This window comes from Paralichthys olivaceus, chromosome 7 (genome assembly GCF_024713975.1).
Source record: "Paralichthys olivaceus isolate ysfri-2021 chromosome 7, ASM2471397v2, whole genome shotgun sequence".
NCBI classification, from domain to species: Eukaryota; Metazoa; Chordata; class Actinopteri; order Pleuronectiformes; family Paralichthyidae; genus Paralichthys; species Paralichthys olivaceus.
The window spans coordinates 5,101,763-5,117,949 of record NC_091099.1 but is presented as its reverse complement, the minus strand read 5'-3'; the positions used below and the strand labels follow the sequence as shown (position 1 = coordinate 5,117,949).

General features: G+C 43.8%; 1 protein-coding gene across 1 annotated transcript; it reads right to left on the bottom strand.

The window, feature by feature from the left end:
* Positions 1 to 6,509: 6,509 nt before the first annotated feature.
* Positions 6,510 to 7,665, bottom strand: phlda2 (pleckstrin homology-like domain, family A, member 2). Its single transcript, XM_020102124.2, has 2 exons — positions 7,008 to 7,665; positions 6,510 to 6,882 (listed from the first exon to the last, which is right to left on the bottom strand). Exon 1 carries the CDS (start codon positions 7,464 to 7,466, stop codon positions 7,050 to 7,052), a length of 417 nt encoding a protein of 138 aa, XP_019957683.1. The 5' UTR covers positions 7,467 to 7,665; the 3' UTR covers positions 6,510 to 6,882; positions 7,008 to 7,049.
* Between the last annotated feature and the right edge of the window lie 8,522 nt (positions 7,666 to 16,187).

Sequence of the window (16,187 nt, the reverse complement as noted above, 5' to 3'; positions counted from 1 at the left end):
TGGTAAATCACGTGCAACATGTAATATTCTCCTTGCTGAAAAATTTCCCCTCCCTCTCTTTATGTGCTCATTTATCTTTCTTTCTCTTGCACTCTCGTTCCTCTTGTGTAATATCTGCGCTGAGCTAATTCCTCAGCTCTGGACCCAGGGTCATGATTACAGGTTATTACAGTTTCACGTCCAGCGCTCACGTAGCTGCACCCACAGCCTGATGTCATTTACTGTAACTCATTTGAGTGATGATGAGCTGCTGGTATCAGCGGCACCTTAAAGAATCACACAGCGGCACCTGAACGTTGCCCTCGGGTTTCCTGTCGTTGCTGACTTTCATTTCTGTTTGGGTCACTGCTCCACTTTCCTCATCTGCTTCTTTTTCACTGCTCATGAATTCTCCCTGTTCATCACTTCAACAGAGGACTTTATATTTTCACCGTGGATTGTCCGGATTACTCAGAAATGACTAAATCGATCTCTGTTAAATTTTGTGGATCCAGGACTTTTTCATCAGTTAGGCGAAATAGGCCGTTAGCCCTGGCAGAGGCCTGCGCTTTCTGAATAATCAGTTGCGGTAATTGTTTGTCACACCACAGAGAGATGTGTGTTGAACCACCTGGTCGAAAAAGGAATAAAATATATAACATTAGGTTTCAAAACCATAATTAAGACTCATTGTTCTGTTATGGGGAGACTCTGAAACCGGCTGACAGTTTTCACACCAGGCCAAGTCTGATGAAAGTTCCTTTTTACCAAATTAATTGAGATTTACTGTTCATTTACTTGCCTGTCCTGATGATAAGAATGAACGTAAAGTATAGTTCACCCCGTAGAGCTGCCCCCCCCCCCCCCCCCCCCAATAACGAGGCTTCGAGCCACTGCAACGATTCTGGTTCTGTTACATCTATTGTTTTATTTTCAAGGATTCAAATGTTTTTCTCTGTCTCATCAGCCATTTGCCAACATAGCAATGTTTTCCCTGAATAATGTTTCACATGAGACTTCCTGGGAAATGTGATGTTATTATAATTTGTTCTAGCTCATCTCCTCACACACCCACTCAGGCAGGTGCTGGAAACTGAAGCTCCTCTCTGGAGCCCAGTCAGACCCACGACCAGACTCCTGCACCCCAGCTGCTCGGCTCCTCTGCTCACAGGACCTGTTAAAGGAGTAGTCCCATTATCATCACTTACATCTGGTTGTGTCCACCGAGACACAAATAAAGATGGACGACGCGTCTCCCCTTACTATCCATAATGGAGCCAAAATATCCTGGACATGACGCCGCCATCTTGCACATTTGGAGTCAGGGTCTGTGCAGTAGTGTGCTGGACCAATCGTGAATGAGTCAATCAAGATGTTTCACCCTGTTTACACAGCCTCAGATAACTAATCAAAGCTGAAAATACTGGAAACACTCGAGCAATCATCAGTGTGATAAAGAAATACCTAATATTACAAAAAAACATCTTTGAAAAAACAGGTGTTCTTAGTTTGGTCCATGTCCCGTCCATTAACATGAAGGAGGCAGGACTTCACACACTGGACCATTTGCTAGTTGTCTCAGGTGTCAATCATTATCTTTCACCTTGTAGCAGGGAGGTGGTTTTCACTTATCCTGTAAAATATTTCCACATGTATCGGATGGTTTGGAACAAAACTCAGTGCAGACATTCATGGTTCCCACGTGATACATCTTACTCACCATGGTGATCCTGATCCTCCTCCACAGCCCACTGTGAGGTTCATATTTAGAGCTTGAGGTTAAATTTCTACTGGAATGATCATCAGTAGATTTGCTCTGACTCTTCATCCATCCGTCTCATAGAAGGTTTAAAACGTCCAGGAAGCTCCTTGAGTTTATCATAAGTCTCGTCTGTATTTTGCGTGTACGCTGCTAACTGGCAAATGTTCTAACATATGGGGAACATAATGAAAAAGTCAGAACCAGAGACCTGGTTGATGATTCAATGACGAATCGGAGCTCAGTTCCGTTTTACCAAAGTCTAAAGTTCTAAGTCGCCTCCGTCTGATACTAATCTTTTTGTTGCCATGTGTGTGGAGCTCTCTCGCCCTCGGATGTCCGCCCCCTCACTGACTTGTAGACATTCCTGACAGCGTCTCCTCTCTCTGTCTGAAGCCTCTCTGTGGACAGCTGGGTCTTAAGCAACATGATCCCTGCTGGACCTCTGCAGGCCCTGACGACACTGTGTGTGTATATATACAGCATATGTGTGTGTGTTTGTGTGTGGTTTTTGTATATCCAACACACACGTCTTCGATGTGAGAGGTGCCACATTCATGAGATTCTCTGTGAAAAACAGGCGTAAACCCAGAGACGTCCTCAGTCTATTTGGGAAAATATCAACTTACTGAGACATATTTAGAGTTTGCTGGTTGTTGTGGACTTTTTTTTTTTCTATATTTACAGCAGAGCGGATGTGGTCTGGACGTCGACGGCTATTTGGGAACGTGTCACAAACAGAAAACAACAAATCATCATTCTCGTGTCGTGGTTTCCGAAGGGTCGCGTTGTCTGTATTTATTGTTGTTGTTTCCCTGCCTGAGATTATTTGTGTCATTGAATTGAATTGAATTACAGCGAGTGGGCAGATCGAGCCGAAGATCTGCTGAGTTCTTTCCCCGTGACTCAGCAGAGAGAAATGGATGGCTTCAGACGATTAGGAGAATGACGCCTTTGTGGATTGGATGGTGGTGGGGGGGGGGGGGGGTGAGATGAGTTTCGTCCAATCTATCCAGACTTCCAGATCTGGGAAGCAGATGACCTTTATTTGGTGAACCATGGAGATCTGGATTCAGGTCAAATACTCTCATTTATTTTTCTCACTTTTCCAGCCCAACTTCAACTTTCACTGAAGTTCCGTTTGCCATAGAAACCTGGTGACTCCACATCACCTGAGCCGTGACCCGAGGGTGTGTGTGTCTGCTGAGGTATGTTCGGTATTCACTCACCTGAGCCATGCGTCACGAAGGTGAAATACCTTCTTTGTGAATGAGTTAATCCCATTCCAATGCTTTAAAAGAATAATTAGACGGTACCCTATATTCACACAGACACGCTAAGTCACTGCGATATTAGAACGACACCGATCTAAGAGGTTGTTAGTAATCAAACTGTGTCACTGGGGCCCTTGCTTAACATCCTGTCTCTGCTGTTTGCGTTTTAGGAGGTTTTTATTTACATGAGGCTTAGTGTTGTGTCCCGCTGGCGTCAGATCGCACTCTGACGGGAAGAGCGAGCGAGGAAATGACACAACAGGTTGAAGTGGAACAAAGGACAGAACTTCCGACTGGGCTTACAGGAAGTAGAGAGACACCCGCATCCAGCGGGGCAGCTGCACTGAGTCATGACGCATACCTGAGCAAACCCGTAAATTACGCCGAGAAGTGAAGTGGTCGTCAGGCTGTGAGGCCTGAAGAGGATCAGGTCAAACAAGGTTACGATTTTAAAAGAAAACTGAATTGGAACCACCTCTGTTCAGCATCTGAGCCAACATCTGTTACCAATCTTTTTCTCTTTCAAACTTCCGCTACAAATAGAATCAAGCTCATTTAGCCAAACAATCTAATCTCCCTTTCAAGCAGATTTATCCGTCTTCTTCAGCAAATGGAGCTGGCGCAGGCGTCATCCTGTAAACGAAGTGTAACTTAAGCAACACGATAACACGACTGTGACGAGAGTGAAGAAAGCTGGTGAGATGTGGCTGAAAGCTCTGAGAAGCAGTAAGTGGATCTTCTTAGAATATCTCGTTTCACGTGTTGTTCCCCAAGGTTTTGGATAAACATCCATGGTTAAATGAAACGTTCAGAAGAAAAAAATTTTTTTTTTAGAAATACTCAAGAGTTCAATACCAACTCCTGCCCCCCCAAAAAGCAACCTCACTCTTTGACGGGGGAAGAACTTTTCGTTTTTCAACATTTTTATAAATTCATTCATTCACTTATGAATTTTTGCAATTTGGTCAAGATCCATTTTGAAATCCAGACACACAGAATTCATGATGTATCCTGGCTGAGATAAGTGCTCTACTGAGTGCCATTCTCGTTTTGACTGTTTTCGTTTTATTCATTCATTTAACTAAATCGGTCTGTTTATAATTAAATCTCTAAATGCTGTTTCATAACCTCCGTCTCTAAACTGTCTGGGGCTTCATTCTTTTTTTTCCCTCTAAAATTATAATTTAATCACTTTTGAAAGTTTTAAACAGAGTCCCAATACAAGTGTAGAACATGAACTTGACCCCTGTGACCTCAGCTGGATCTGTGGGTCCACTTGTGGAGGAAATGAATCATGAATAATGTTGTTCGTGTTCAATTGCATCAGATTGTCTCAAATTTAGTTTAATCTTCATTCTGATCCATAATTTCTTTCATGGCCTCAGTTGTTGTTCATGTTGAGGCAAACTTCTACATAAAGGGGGTGATATGAATCATTACCATCTGAACAGTGTGTGTGGGAGGGCTGTGGGGACGAAGCAGAGTCAGACATGTTTCTTCTGGTTGCCAACCTTCACCTCACAGCACCCAGCTCAGCTGTGTCTCGTCTCGTGTTTACCATTGACGCCTCTGTGTTTTCCTGATCACTTTAAGATTCGGAGACAGACTGAAGATGTGTGTACAGGTCCCGCCGCTGCACGCACTCGTCTTACGTCCTCCCCGTTCGCTGCTTTTATTTTTTTTCCTCGAGGATCTAACAATGAACTCATTGTTGTGCAGCTCTGCTCCATCCACATAATTGACGGCCTACGGAGCGATGACGCCAAGGCTGGGAGTTAGGCCCGAGTGTGTGCCAGTGCTGCGTCAGAGGATGTTTATGCAGCTCGAGATCAGAGAGGAAGAGATAGTGTGAGTGTCCTTCTGGTTGATCCTGAGCGTAGCGAGTTAAGTAAAGAAGATGACTTTACACTCTGCAGCCAGATGTACAGAAGATTATGACGCCAGCTGACGACCTCTGAAACCACTGCCGCAGTTTCTCACGAGTAGCTTACGAAAAAGTAGGACGTCGATGTCCTATAAAAGTTCTCATGGAAGCAGCGGCGTCAGATAAAATCCCTGTATGGCTTTTGGCTCAGAGACCAAAGGTGTGTGTATATTTGTGTGTGTCTGTGTGTGAGATTTAACTGTTGCCAATTTGTGAAGCAGTATTTTTAGAAAGGAGGCCCATCCGCTCCGGTAATACTCCTCAGATCAGTCGAGCCCTTTGATGCGTTCATTGTAGTGCGATCCCACTTCAAAGCTGCACACAGGGACGGGATGGGACGACCGCAGATTCTGCATTCTGTCACCTCTGACCTTTGGCCACTTGTGCTCGCCACACTTACAATCCACGAGATCCACAGCGGAGCGAGCGGCAGTGAACACTCGACTTGTTTGTTTGTTGCAGCTCCAACATTATCAGTTACGTTCCCCTGGGCTAAAATCTTTAGCTGATGTTTTTCATGGTTCTTTAATTAAGTCCTTGTTGTGTTGCTTTTATTTTTTCAGAACATTATGGACTGATTGTGAATGTCTGTCCAGATTTAATGAAATATATAAAAAACCTCTGTGGATCAAACTGGAATTGTTCATGTGCACCTTTAATCCACCTTGTAACTCGTTCTGAAAGGTGCTAAAGGAACAAAGGTTCCTTTTGTCAGGGTGTGTGATGTTCTGTCTTCACCATGTAGGCTGATTTCTAAAAACGCATTACACCAATCGAGTTTTAAAGTTTGTCTTCATGTGCCTGTCCCAAACATTTGTCTAAAATCAATACCTACATCAACTTTATAAGCTGCGTTTTAAGATCTCCCTTCTGAAGTGGTTGCCAGGTTTTTCAGAATATGACTCAAGCTTTGCTCTCTTGGTTTATAACAGTAATTAAATGGGCGTGTGCCCAAAGTTTCACATTTTATCAACGGACACAGCCCTGATTTCATGATAACAGGGCCGCAAAACACTTCCTGTGTATTTTCTCTGTTTTGTTAAAAAAAACAAAAAACTGTGTCTGATGAGGAGAATCCAAGAAGTTGTCATTAGAACTCATGTTAAAAAAGCTGCCTAAATATAATTTCAAATCAAATCTCTCAGGTATGAAGTCACAAGTGTGGATGACTAACTTAAATGGAATTTTTCTGTGTAACCTTTGAGCATTTCCGTTCCATATCTACAACCCCACCACACCTCAGAGGCAGTTCAGTGTGTTCAAAGGCACCAGAGTCTTTCAAGTGTCCCGAGCTTCCGACCAAATCTGCTTTCTTATCAGTCATGACCTCAGCCTGCAACACTGCAGGACAATAAAGAGTCACATTCCACCTGACAGCAGAGAGGAAAGGGACTTTCCTGCACCCCCCCTCCGCCCTCCCTTCTCACTCACACATGAGGCCTTTACTGAGTCTTTTCAATTAAAAAGTGTCTCTGACTGTCAAACATGTCACACCGCCGTAATAAGAAATACACAGACTTTGACAGCAAGTGGAAAATTCACTGTGAAAGTAAAAGTCGAGGACAGTGTGAGGTTATGTCAAAAAATGAATGAATATTTATTCAAATAAATACACTGACACACTCAGCACACTTTGAAACAGTGAATAATTTAAACAACACAAGCTGTTTGCCAGTAACACCATATCCTGGAAACAAATAAATTAACGTCAGGTCATTTTTAGGAGTCATTCCTCCCAGGAGAGCAAACTTGAAATAGTTTTGACAATTCAAGTGTTCTGTCCTGCGTGTGGAGCTTTTCAAACTCTCCGTGGGTTTAGTTCAGTTGTCCCCTCTCTTCTCCCTCTCTCTCTCTCAGCTCTGTCCCGGACAATCCTTCATCTCTGGACCGGATTACCTCGTCTTCCTTTTGGTCCGCGTATTATTTCTTTATGGTCCACATTGACGCTGGAAGGAGACAGGGAAAAAAAAAAAACCATGTGATTAGTTTTGAGACTCTCCCACATAATGATTATTCGAACTCGTTTTCATTCATACATCATGTGAGCTGTGCGTCATGGTGCGTCTCTCACCATATTAGGAGTGGTTAAGTGCCAGAGTTCCCCCTCAGCGGCTCAGGGCGCCCTCGCCATGCGCCTCTCCTGCTGTCCGGGCGATGCGCTCTCGTTGTCCTGCAGCGTTTTAAAGTCCTGGATGGCCTTTCTGTTCTGGTAATCGATCAGTGCCATCGTGATCACCGCGTTCCAGCAGTTCTCCTCGCCAGAGCACCGGAAATCGATCTCCTTATTGTCCGTGGTCACGATGGTGAAATAGACGAACTTGCCGGTGCGCTCCACGCAGTCCACCTTCTTGATGGACTGCAGCTTGAGCTCCTTGCCCTTGGTGCGCTTCTGCGTGTCCGCGTAAATGTTGAGGCTGTCCGTGGTCAGGACGCACGTCTTCCTCTTCCAGAACTGGAGCAGGCTGTCGCTCCTCTTCTCCAGCTCTCCCTCCTTGAGGACCTGGCTGATCTCCGCCGCTGACATTTTCATTTTATTTGCTCCGGTTGGGCAGGTCAGTTGAACCCCCGCTGTGTCGTTACGAGCAGCCCGAGGAATGAGCCTCTCTGCGAAGTCTTTGGTAATCCAGAGTGGCGTTGTGCCTGAGCGAAGGTGGCAGAGGATCTTTATAGTCTCCTCTGGCCTGGGCCCGTCCCACTTGACGTCAGATGGGAATGCATCAACAGTTGCCAGTGGAGTAATTCAAGGCTGCGTGTGGGCGGAAGCTGCGGCGCAGGAGGGGGCGAGGGCATAGGAAGTCCTAACGTGGACCTAATTACACAGCCAACATGTTAATTAGTAATCCACATCCTACTGCGGAGATTAGTCCAAATGTTTGCCCACTCTGCACTAAGTGATTCTGTCTAATATGGTTAATTACGCACAGTAACGCACATGGCTGAGCACGTGCGTAAAAGTCAGCCTGGGCCTATAAACCATAATTATCAGTAGTGAATTCAGAAGGATTTTTGAATTCCCTGGAAAACTGTAGCCTCCACAGTTTTTCCCTCCCCATGCCTGGTAATTCATCCCTTTTAAACCCTCCATCTGTGCCACCCTGCTCTCCACTGGTTCTTTTAAAGAGTGACCTTTTTCAGACTAAACAAAATTGACCACTGAATTTCACCCAGACGCACAAGCACAGTTTCCATTCAGCGAGCAGAGGATTCATCCGACTGGGTCACAATGTCTGGAAAGCACAGGTAGTTATTTCTGCTGAAGTTACAGAGTCCAAAACATTTTCCGGCTCAGCATAAATACACATAAACACTCTGCTGCCTTCAAAGAATTAAGTGGAATTAGTTCAAAGTCGTCTCATGGGTTGTGAAAATTTAAATCCAGATGACTGTCTGATTTTCTTCCTGGGTTGGGACTGGAGTGGATATGAAATGTCACTGGGTTTGTCTCATTTTCAATATTATTACAAAAACAAGACTGGAGGAGAAAGAACCATGAAGTCACTTACATGTAAAAACATCCCACTCCAGTCAAGTCTACTCTATCCTGACTGGAAAAGTTTCTGGAAAAGTTTTAACTCTGGTTAATTTGGTTGAATGTGCCGATCGTGTTTTGTTAGAAATTCCATTTAATGAGCTGAGTGAACTCTCAGCAGCACATTTCAACACATCATCATCATCATCATCATCATCATCATCCATAGTTTAAACTCTGAAGACTTCATGTCTGGTAAACATAGAAATTACAGTGTGATTAAAGGGATAGTTCACCAAAAAAATGAAAATTCACTCATTATCCACTCACCACTGATGGGGGGGGGGCGTGTGGTGATTCCACAAAACACAGTTTTTTAAATGTTTTTAGCCTAAATGTCCACTACCGGAAGTAGTGATGCTAACGTGCTCCCCACATGTGCCATGGGGCGAGGGCTTGTGTGCAGTGTGTGTGTGTGTGTTTCCGCTGTGTGAGAGCTTCACAAATTGGCAACAGTTAGATCTCACACACACACACACACACACACACACACACACATATATATATACACACCTTTGGTCTCTGAGCCAAAGGCCACACTGGGATTTTATTTGTCTTTTATAGGACATCAACGTCCTATTTTTTCGTAAGCTACACTTCACCCACCCCCTCCGTCTGCAATTATAATAATAATTAACTTTATTTATGTCGCACTTTTCATCAAATAAAATGCAGCTGAAGGTGTTTTACATTAAATATACATATTATCCTTGGTAATAGATAATAAAGCAGTAGTGGTTAAAACAAGATCATGATGAAAGAAAAAACTGAGTTTAATTAGATTAAAACTAAAACAATATGTTGAAGATATTGGAAGAAGAAACATTAGCTGTATAATGACGTTTCACCGCCGTCACAAAAGTTCACAGTGACTTCCAGTGAAAGCATTGAGTGACTCAGATGATCTGTGCCATCACTCTACCGGTGTGTGTTCTCTCTGTTGCATCCTCACGTCCACCACGCCCAGAGGCTGAGCCCCTTCACACACAGCTGACCACAGAGTCAGACTCACCCAGTCCTGGATACTCATGACACACTGACAGCAGCAGACGCTAACAAGTGTTAACTGAGCTCCTGAAGCCGGTGTGAATCAGCAGGAGGAGGTTGTAAGAAGACAGATGTCACCAAGTCTTTACTCTGCAGCCTGTCCCACCCCGTCCTGTCCCGTCCCACCCCGTCCCGTCCCGTCTGGTCCTGTCCTGTCCTGCTGCCGGCAGCCAATCATCAGACACCACGCTGACCCCAGTGTCCCGCACATATACACACACAGTGGTGTATCAGGGACGCACTTCAGGCTCTTCTGTCTGCTTCTATATCAGTCTGCACTCACAGACATTTTGGAAACATCTGCCCCCAGTTTCCCTCAGGAAGTGACACCCCCCCACACACACACACAAATATGTACACACACTCTGTTCTCCAGCAATTATACAAATTACCAGGTGACCTTGAGGGACTAAAATTACCCTGTGTCCCATAGACCACCCATCAAACTTCACACATCAACACCCGGTGATCCCACAGACACAGACAGCACCCAAGGTCGTGGTGAATCAGTCTGCAAAGCAGCCACCTGCACCAGTGGGAGTGGGATGTGGTGCCTGGTTAATCTTCTGGCCTCAAAGAAAACGGAAACCACATGTGTGCACTGAGTCAAAGCAGCATGTCAGCTTCTGATGTTTAAAGAGTTGCACTCTTTAACTCCTTACCCATTTTTTTGTATGAGGGGCTTTTCTTTGTGTTGTCTGGCAGCGTGTGTGACGCGCCTGTGATGTCTACATGTGCACATATGTGGGTTTTTGTTTGATTAGTATTGTGGCGGAGCCTTGACGCAGATTTCCCCACAGGCGGTGGCTGAACATGTGGTGAAGCGCCTTGCTGTGGAGGAGTGTGCTTGCCAAAGGAGGGCCAGGTGTGTGAGTCAGAGGGTTGTGCATGTGTGTGTGTGTGTGTGTGTGTGTGTGTGTACAGTGGTTCAATATGTTGTGTGTATAACAATGATCGTTTATTAGAATTGAGAGTAGTGATGCTGAATAATGAGTAAATGCTGATATGTTACTGTACAGGAGGTTTTCTTTTCACCCGTCTGTTAGTTTCTTGGTTTGTCGTTTTACTGCAGACACAGGAATTTTCACAGATTTCTCAGAGAATCATTCATGGCTCTTGACTGATCTCTGTGAAATTTATTGCGGGTTGGTTGAACAGACTGTTGGAGGTGGAGGTACAGTGTGAGCTCAACAAAGTGCCATTCTAGTTTTTAATGCATTTCAGAGTGTTGTGTATCTTTAGTAATCGCTCCACATCACAGGCTGCAGACAGTCACAGCGGCGGCAGAGCTGACACGCTCCAAACATCACAAGCCGCACATTGTGACCACAGACTAACTGTTGCAGTAACACTTGTCACTGTTTTCCTCATTTCTCGGGCTTGTGGGAAAGTACATGTTTTTCCGGAGGGGGAATTAAACTGTGTGATGGATGTGTGGAGGTGTGTGACAACCCTGGCTTCATATCAGCGCCCTGCTGTTTCCACAGTCTCCACGCAGACAAAACAACAGCTCCAGAGAGGAAATAACACAACGTGTCAGTGACATCAGCAGAGAAGTGTTTTGATCCCTAAAAAGAACAGATAAACTTTGAGCAACTGAACACAAGGAGCGTCCCATCCGCTCGTCTTCTTTACCTTGTTTACTTCAGTGAGAAGGAGCCTCGCGGTCATGGGACACAAAGGTGTGACAAGGAGACAGCAGGTGGAAGGACCAGAAAGACCCAAAGGTTGGCGGGCATGTCGAGGCATGAAGCAGCGGAGTGTTTACTCTGAGTCAGTGCAGACTGAAATACAGGAGATGTCAACTCACTGAAACACCATAGAATATTTGAGTTTTATTCTGGAAGTAAATAAGAGATTGGAGGTGTTTTTTATTGTATTACAGGACTGTAGTACTCAGATAATACTTTGTCCTCAGTCTGTGATGCTGGAGATAACATTGTGGTACAATAAAATAAAATAAATAAATTAGTCCAACAACTGTAGAGCAGAGGGTTAAACAAAAAAGTGTGAATGAAAGAGGCAAGTACAAAAAAGGTAAAAGAGCAAGGAAAGCACAAGACTTCTCCGTAATATAGATTCAATCAATCAATCAATCAATCAATCAATCAATCAATCAATCAATCAATCAAATGTTTTATTCATACAGCCCATGTGAGGGACCCCTCTCTCCAAGATGGACAAAAATAAAAATTCAGAAACTGAGAAATCAATGAAAAACTAAAAAACGTCCACAATTTCTAAATATTAAAGAAAATAATAATCCTGGATCTCCTCCCTGATTCTGATCTGTGTGGCTTCTGTGTAATCCTGCAAACTAACAAACATACAAACCAACACACAAATGGAAAAGGGTGAAAACGTGATCTCCTTGTTGGAGCTAAAAAGTGTAATATGTTACCGGAACAGACAGTTGAGTGATACAGTTAAGATTGTTCTCTTTCATGCTATTAAACTCATTATATTAATGACTGTAATAACTCATTTAAATCTATGATGAGGGTGAGACCTGGCCAGGACCGCAGCAATTAAATATCATAAAATGTGTGGACTTTGTCACACCCAGCGATGACACTCACATCACACAGGATGAACTCTAATATCCTGCACACACACTTTTGCAATAACCTCAAATTGCTAAAACAGTTAAATATACAAATTGCTTTTTGAAGACTTGTATTCAGGATAAATATGACCAGAGAAGATGTACAACTTTTGTTAACCTGTCTTTTGCATTTATGTGTTTATCAGTACAGGTAAATGTTGGTAAATGTGTGTGTGTGTGTGTGTGTGTGTGTGTGTGTGTGTGTGTGTGTGTGTGTGTGTAAGCCTCCCTCAGACACTGAACTATACATAGTCAGCCTAACAATGAGGAGCAGTATGGATGAGCTGCTGTGATGTGCCGCTGACAAGTACAGCAGAGCCTGCAGGTAACAGCTGCGCACTGTGACACGTTTATGACTTTGGCCTGTGTCTCTCTCTCACACACACACATACGCTCACGCTCACACACACGCGCGCACACACACACACACACACACTCGCAGTCATCCTCCTCGTCTCTTCTGCTCTTTGGTGACATGCCCTTGTGATGAGACTCCGGAGCTATTTGAGGCATTGTTCTGATAAGCCCAGTGTGTGTGTGTCTGTGGCCACGCTGGCATTCAGCAGCGTGGGAAAAAGAACAAATGGCTGATGAGGGCAGCGTGCACAGTCCAACACGACGCTGCAGGAAGAACCATTGGAGAACAATGAAAACATCCAGTCCTGTAAGATGGCAGAGATAAAGATGGCATAGGATCCACAAGGCATTCTTCAAAATCAATCAAGCAAATGTTTTCTTGTTACGTTACAGAAAGACACTTGTGTTCTTTAACCCTCGTTTGTTGGTTTGTTGTTGTTGATTTACACAAAAACTACTGAACAAAGTTCCATGAAACTTGAAATGAATGAATGAAGTTTTTTGTCCAATTCATTCATTCATTCATTCCCTGGGATATTGGTGAAACTCTCTCCCTATCTTGTTGTGCTAAAGGAAGAGATTACATCTTAATCCCTTTGTCGGGATGAATACTGAAAGGATCTTTCTTGACCAGTGTCCCATCCTTCCACCACGTTTCATGGAAATCTGTTCAGTACTTTTTAATTCATGAATTATATCATCCAGGTTTATTTGGGGGCTGATATATTTAAGTGAAATAAACGTAATGACAGAAATTTACATTTAAATCACAAAATTGTTGGTTTTGCATTTTTAATATCATTGTAATTACTTAATTTATTTGGGGATTCATTCATCTATAAACAAAATGTATAATATCTAATGAGATGCTCATCCATCCATCCATCAATGCTCTATTCTGCTTATTCATTACATTGGATAAGCATTGATACTCACATTTACACACAGAGGGAGGAAGCCGGAGTAACAAGAGAGAAAATCATGTTCATTTTTTAGTGGAGTGGAGTAAGAAGAAAAAAACTTCTTTTACATGAACCCAAAAATTGCACAAACTAGAAAGGTACCTTAAAATTATACTGTACTTGAAGTAAAAATCAAAAGTACTTGCTTTCCTTCACTTATTACTGTGACACGTAATAGTTCTGGCCGGATTAAAGAATCTAATGAACAGATGCCATCGCTTACCAAACACAGTAATTGGTGTGTTCCACTAACACATGCACTTCAACACAAAGGTGTGTGAACCATGCAGTCTGCGATAAACACACTTCTTTCACACGCCCCCGCGAGTTATGAGATGTGACCCAGCGAGTTGCTCCGAGAGTCCGGCACCTCATTCCTGCCAATTTGAGTCTGAAGAAGAATGGCAGGTATGCAGGTCTGCAATTCTTCTCCCTGCCGGGAATGTAGCGTTCACTTTGCCATCTGCTTCACTTCACCGCGGCTTAAATGATAAACCGAGAGTCTTTCCATGGAACTAAAAATGAATCTGTGGTGGGCCCGGAGCCACGGAGAAAATTATCAAATGATGGTTTGTCTTTTCTGTCCAGTTGAACAGTAAGATAAGGCCTCACTGTCAAATATTCTGTCCACATTTGACTGGAGGTCATTAATCAAACCCACATGACGACATTCTTTCAATCATTCACTCAAACACATTTAGACCCAACTAGAAATATGTGGTGCAACAGTTTGGAGGGGGGGGGGGGGGCGACACGTTCAAGTCTATGAAGTGACTCATCTTCAAAACCATTTATCTTTAAATATAGCAGAGAACTGCCCAACCTGCAGCAACCTGATAAACGTTTCTGTCGCCCTGAAGTCAAGTCAAGTCAAAGCAACGTGCTTCAGGTTAAACCTGCCACACCCGGCTCTCCGTTCATTCACTGATCCATTCATTAATCCAGACAGAGGCGTGCGGCCCTTTGGCTGCGCTGTGATTGGGCGTGAAGCTCACTTTCCCACACATACCAGGCAGGAAGGATACTGGTGATAACACAGCAGGGCGAATGAGATTAGCTTGGTTATAGTGGCCGTTGTTTATAATCATAAAAGCACACATAGATAAAGTTAAAAGAACTAAGTGTGTCTGATTGACAACTTTAACGACGGCAGGACTCTGATAACTCGGTACGTTCGTTTGTTTTACTTTCCACACTCATTTTTTCCTTCTCTACAGTAACTGTTTGTGATTCTTCTTTGTTTCCTCAAATGTATTTTTAAACTTACTGGTCGACTTCGGTTTGATATAAAGAGTTTTAACCTTCTCCTTGTTCTGGTTTTCCTCCCACATCCAGTCAGGGAGGCTTGACATGCCCACTGCATGCTGGGATAGAGTCCAGCCCAAAATAAACACACACACATATATATATATATATATAGAAAATAATACTAATAATTCATGATTGTGTTTTGGCCAAAGTTGGTCAAAGTTTCTCCAAATTTCCGTCATCTGACGCCCACGTTAAAACACTCAGAACAAGAGGTCAGGAGGGATTGGAAGGAGCACGTTGGCCTGAGACGATGGAAAGGTTTGTTGTGGAACTCGGTGTTAGTCACAGCCATGTTTGGTCTCTCTCTTGGAGGAAACTGTGCCCTCGCTCTCTCCAAGGACGCTGTCGTGCCTCAAACAGGGTTTCCCATGAGCCCTTGAACTGCTCACATCATTTCTCCTCAAGGTTTGTCTGTTTTTAGTGCGACCGAAACGACGCTGCTACAAATGCCAGTGTCACTAGCCAACAGCAACATGATGTTAATGTTACTGTCGGCCACTGAAAGCACTGAGGATATGTAACACAGGATAAAAGGAAGCGTAACAGTTGGAAAAGATGAAGATGGTATATTAATGTTTTCCTTCTTAAGAAGAAAAACTCTATAAAACTAAACTACTACTACGTCCAGTCAATTCCAACGTTCAATAAAAAATAAATAACCAAAGTCTTCACTATGTCTGAAAACGTAATGTAGAAACTGGTGAAATTCCAAGGTGCAAGGTTGTGAATACCACGAGATGTTTATGTGATCGTGCAACTTGTTTCTGTTGCTGTGATATACTCAGCTTCTCATTTACTCTGCACATGGAACTACAGGCGCGGTGCTGAAATGTGACCAAGATACCATGTCTATATGAAAAAATGGGAAAAACAACCTGATATTAATTTATGGTCCTGTCATATATAAGGGGTTTGCCTTTAGTCTTTGGAAATTATTCTGAAGGGAATCTTAGCAACCCTGCTCTGCAGCAGCAGACTACAAGCAGCAGCCGATAAACTCAGAGAAATATTCAGGATTGGAGATAATCAGTCTGAAGTCAGTGTGTGCAAAGCTCAGAGTCCTTGTGTCAACGCCACCAGTACCATTATCAGATCTGAGAGGTAATGGGCTCTTTATCACGCTGCCAGTTCAGCTCATTCAGCTCTGAACACCAACCCGGCGTCAGCGGCATAAAGCAGCTCTCTATTCCTCTTTCATTGGAACTCAATCTGGCTCACATCACTTCCGACCGGGAGGGGACGACACAAAGGACCCCACACAGACACATTCATTCACACACACACTCACGTAGAGGAGCTGCCAAACGCACCTTGGGGCCAAGAGTGGGATGGTGGGTGCAGCTGCGCTTGGGAGGAAGGTCTGACGAAGACTGCGCCCTTCACTCTGCTGCTGGATGAAGATGAGACGACGGCACACAGCATCATTCAGGGATGAGCCGG

Coding starts and splice junctions, on each gene's coding strand:
- phlda2 (XM_020102124.2), bottom strand. CDS start 7,466: ATGAAAATGTCAGCGGCGGAGATCAGCCAGGTCCTCAAGGAGGGAGAG.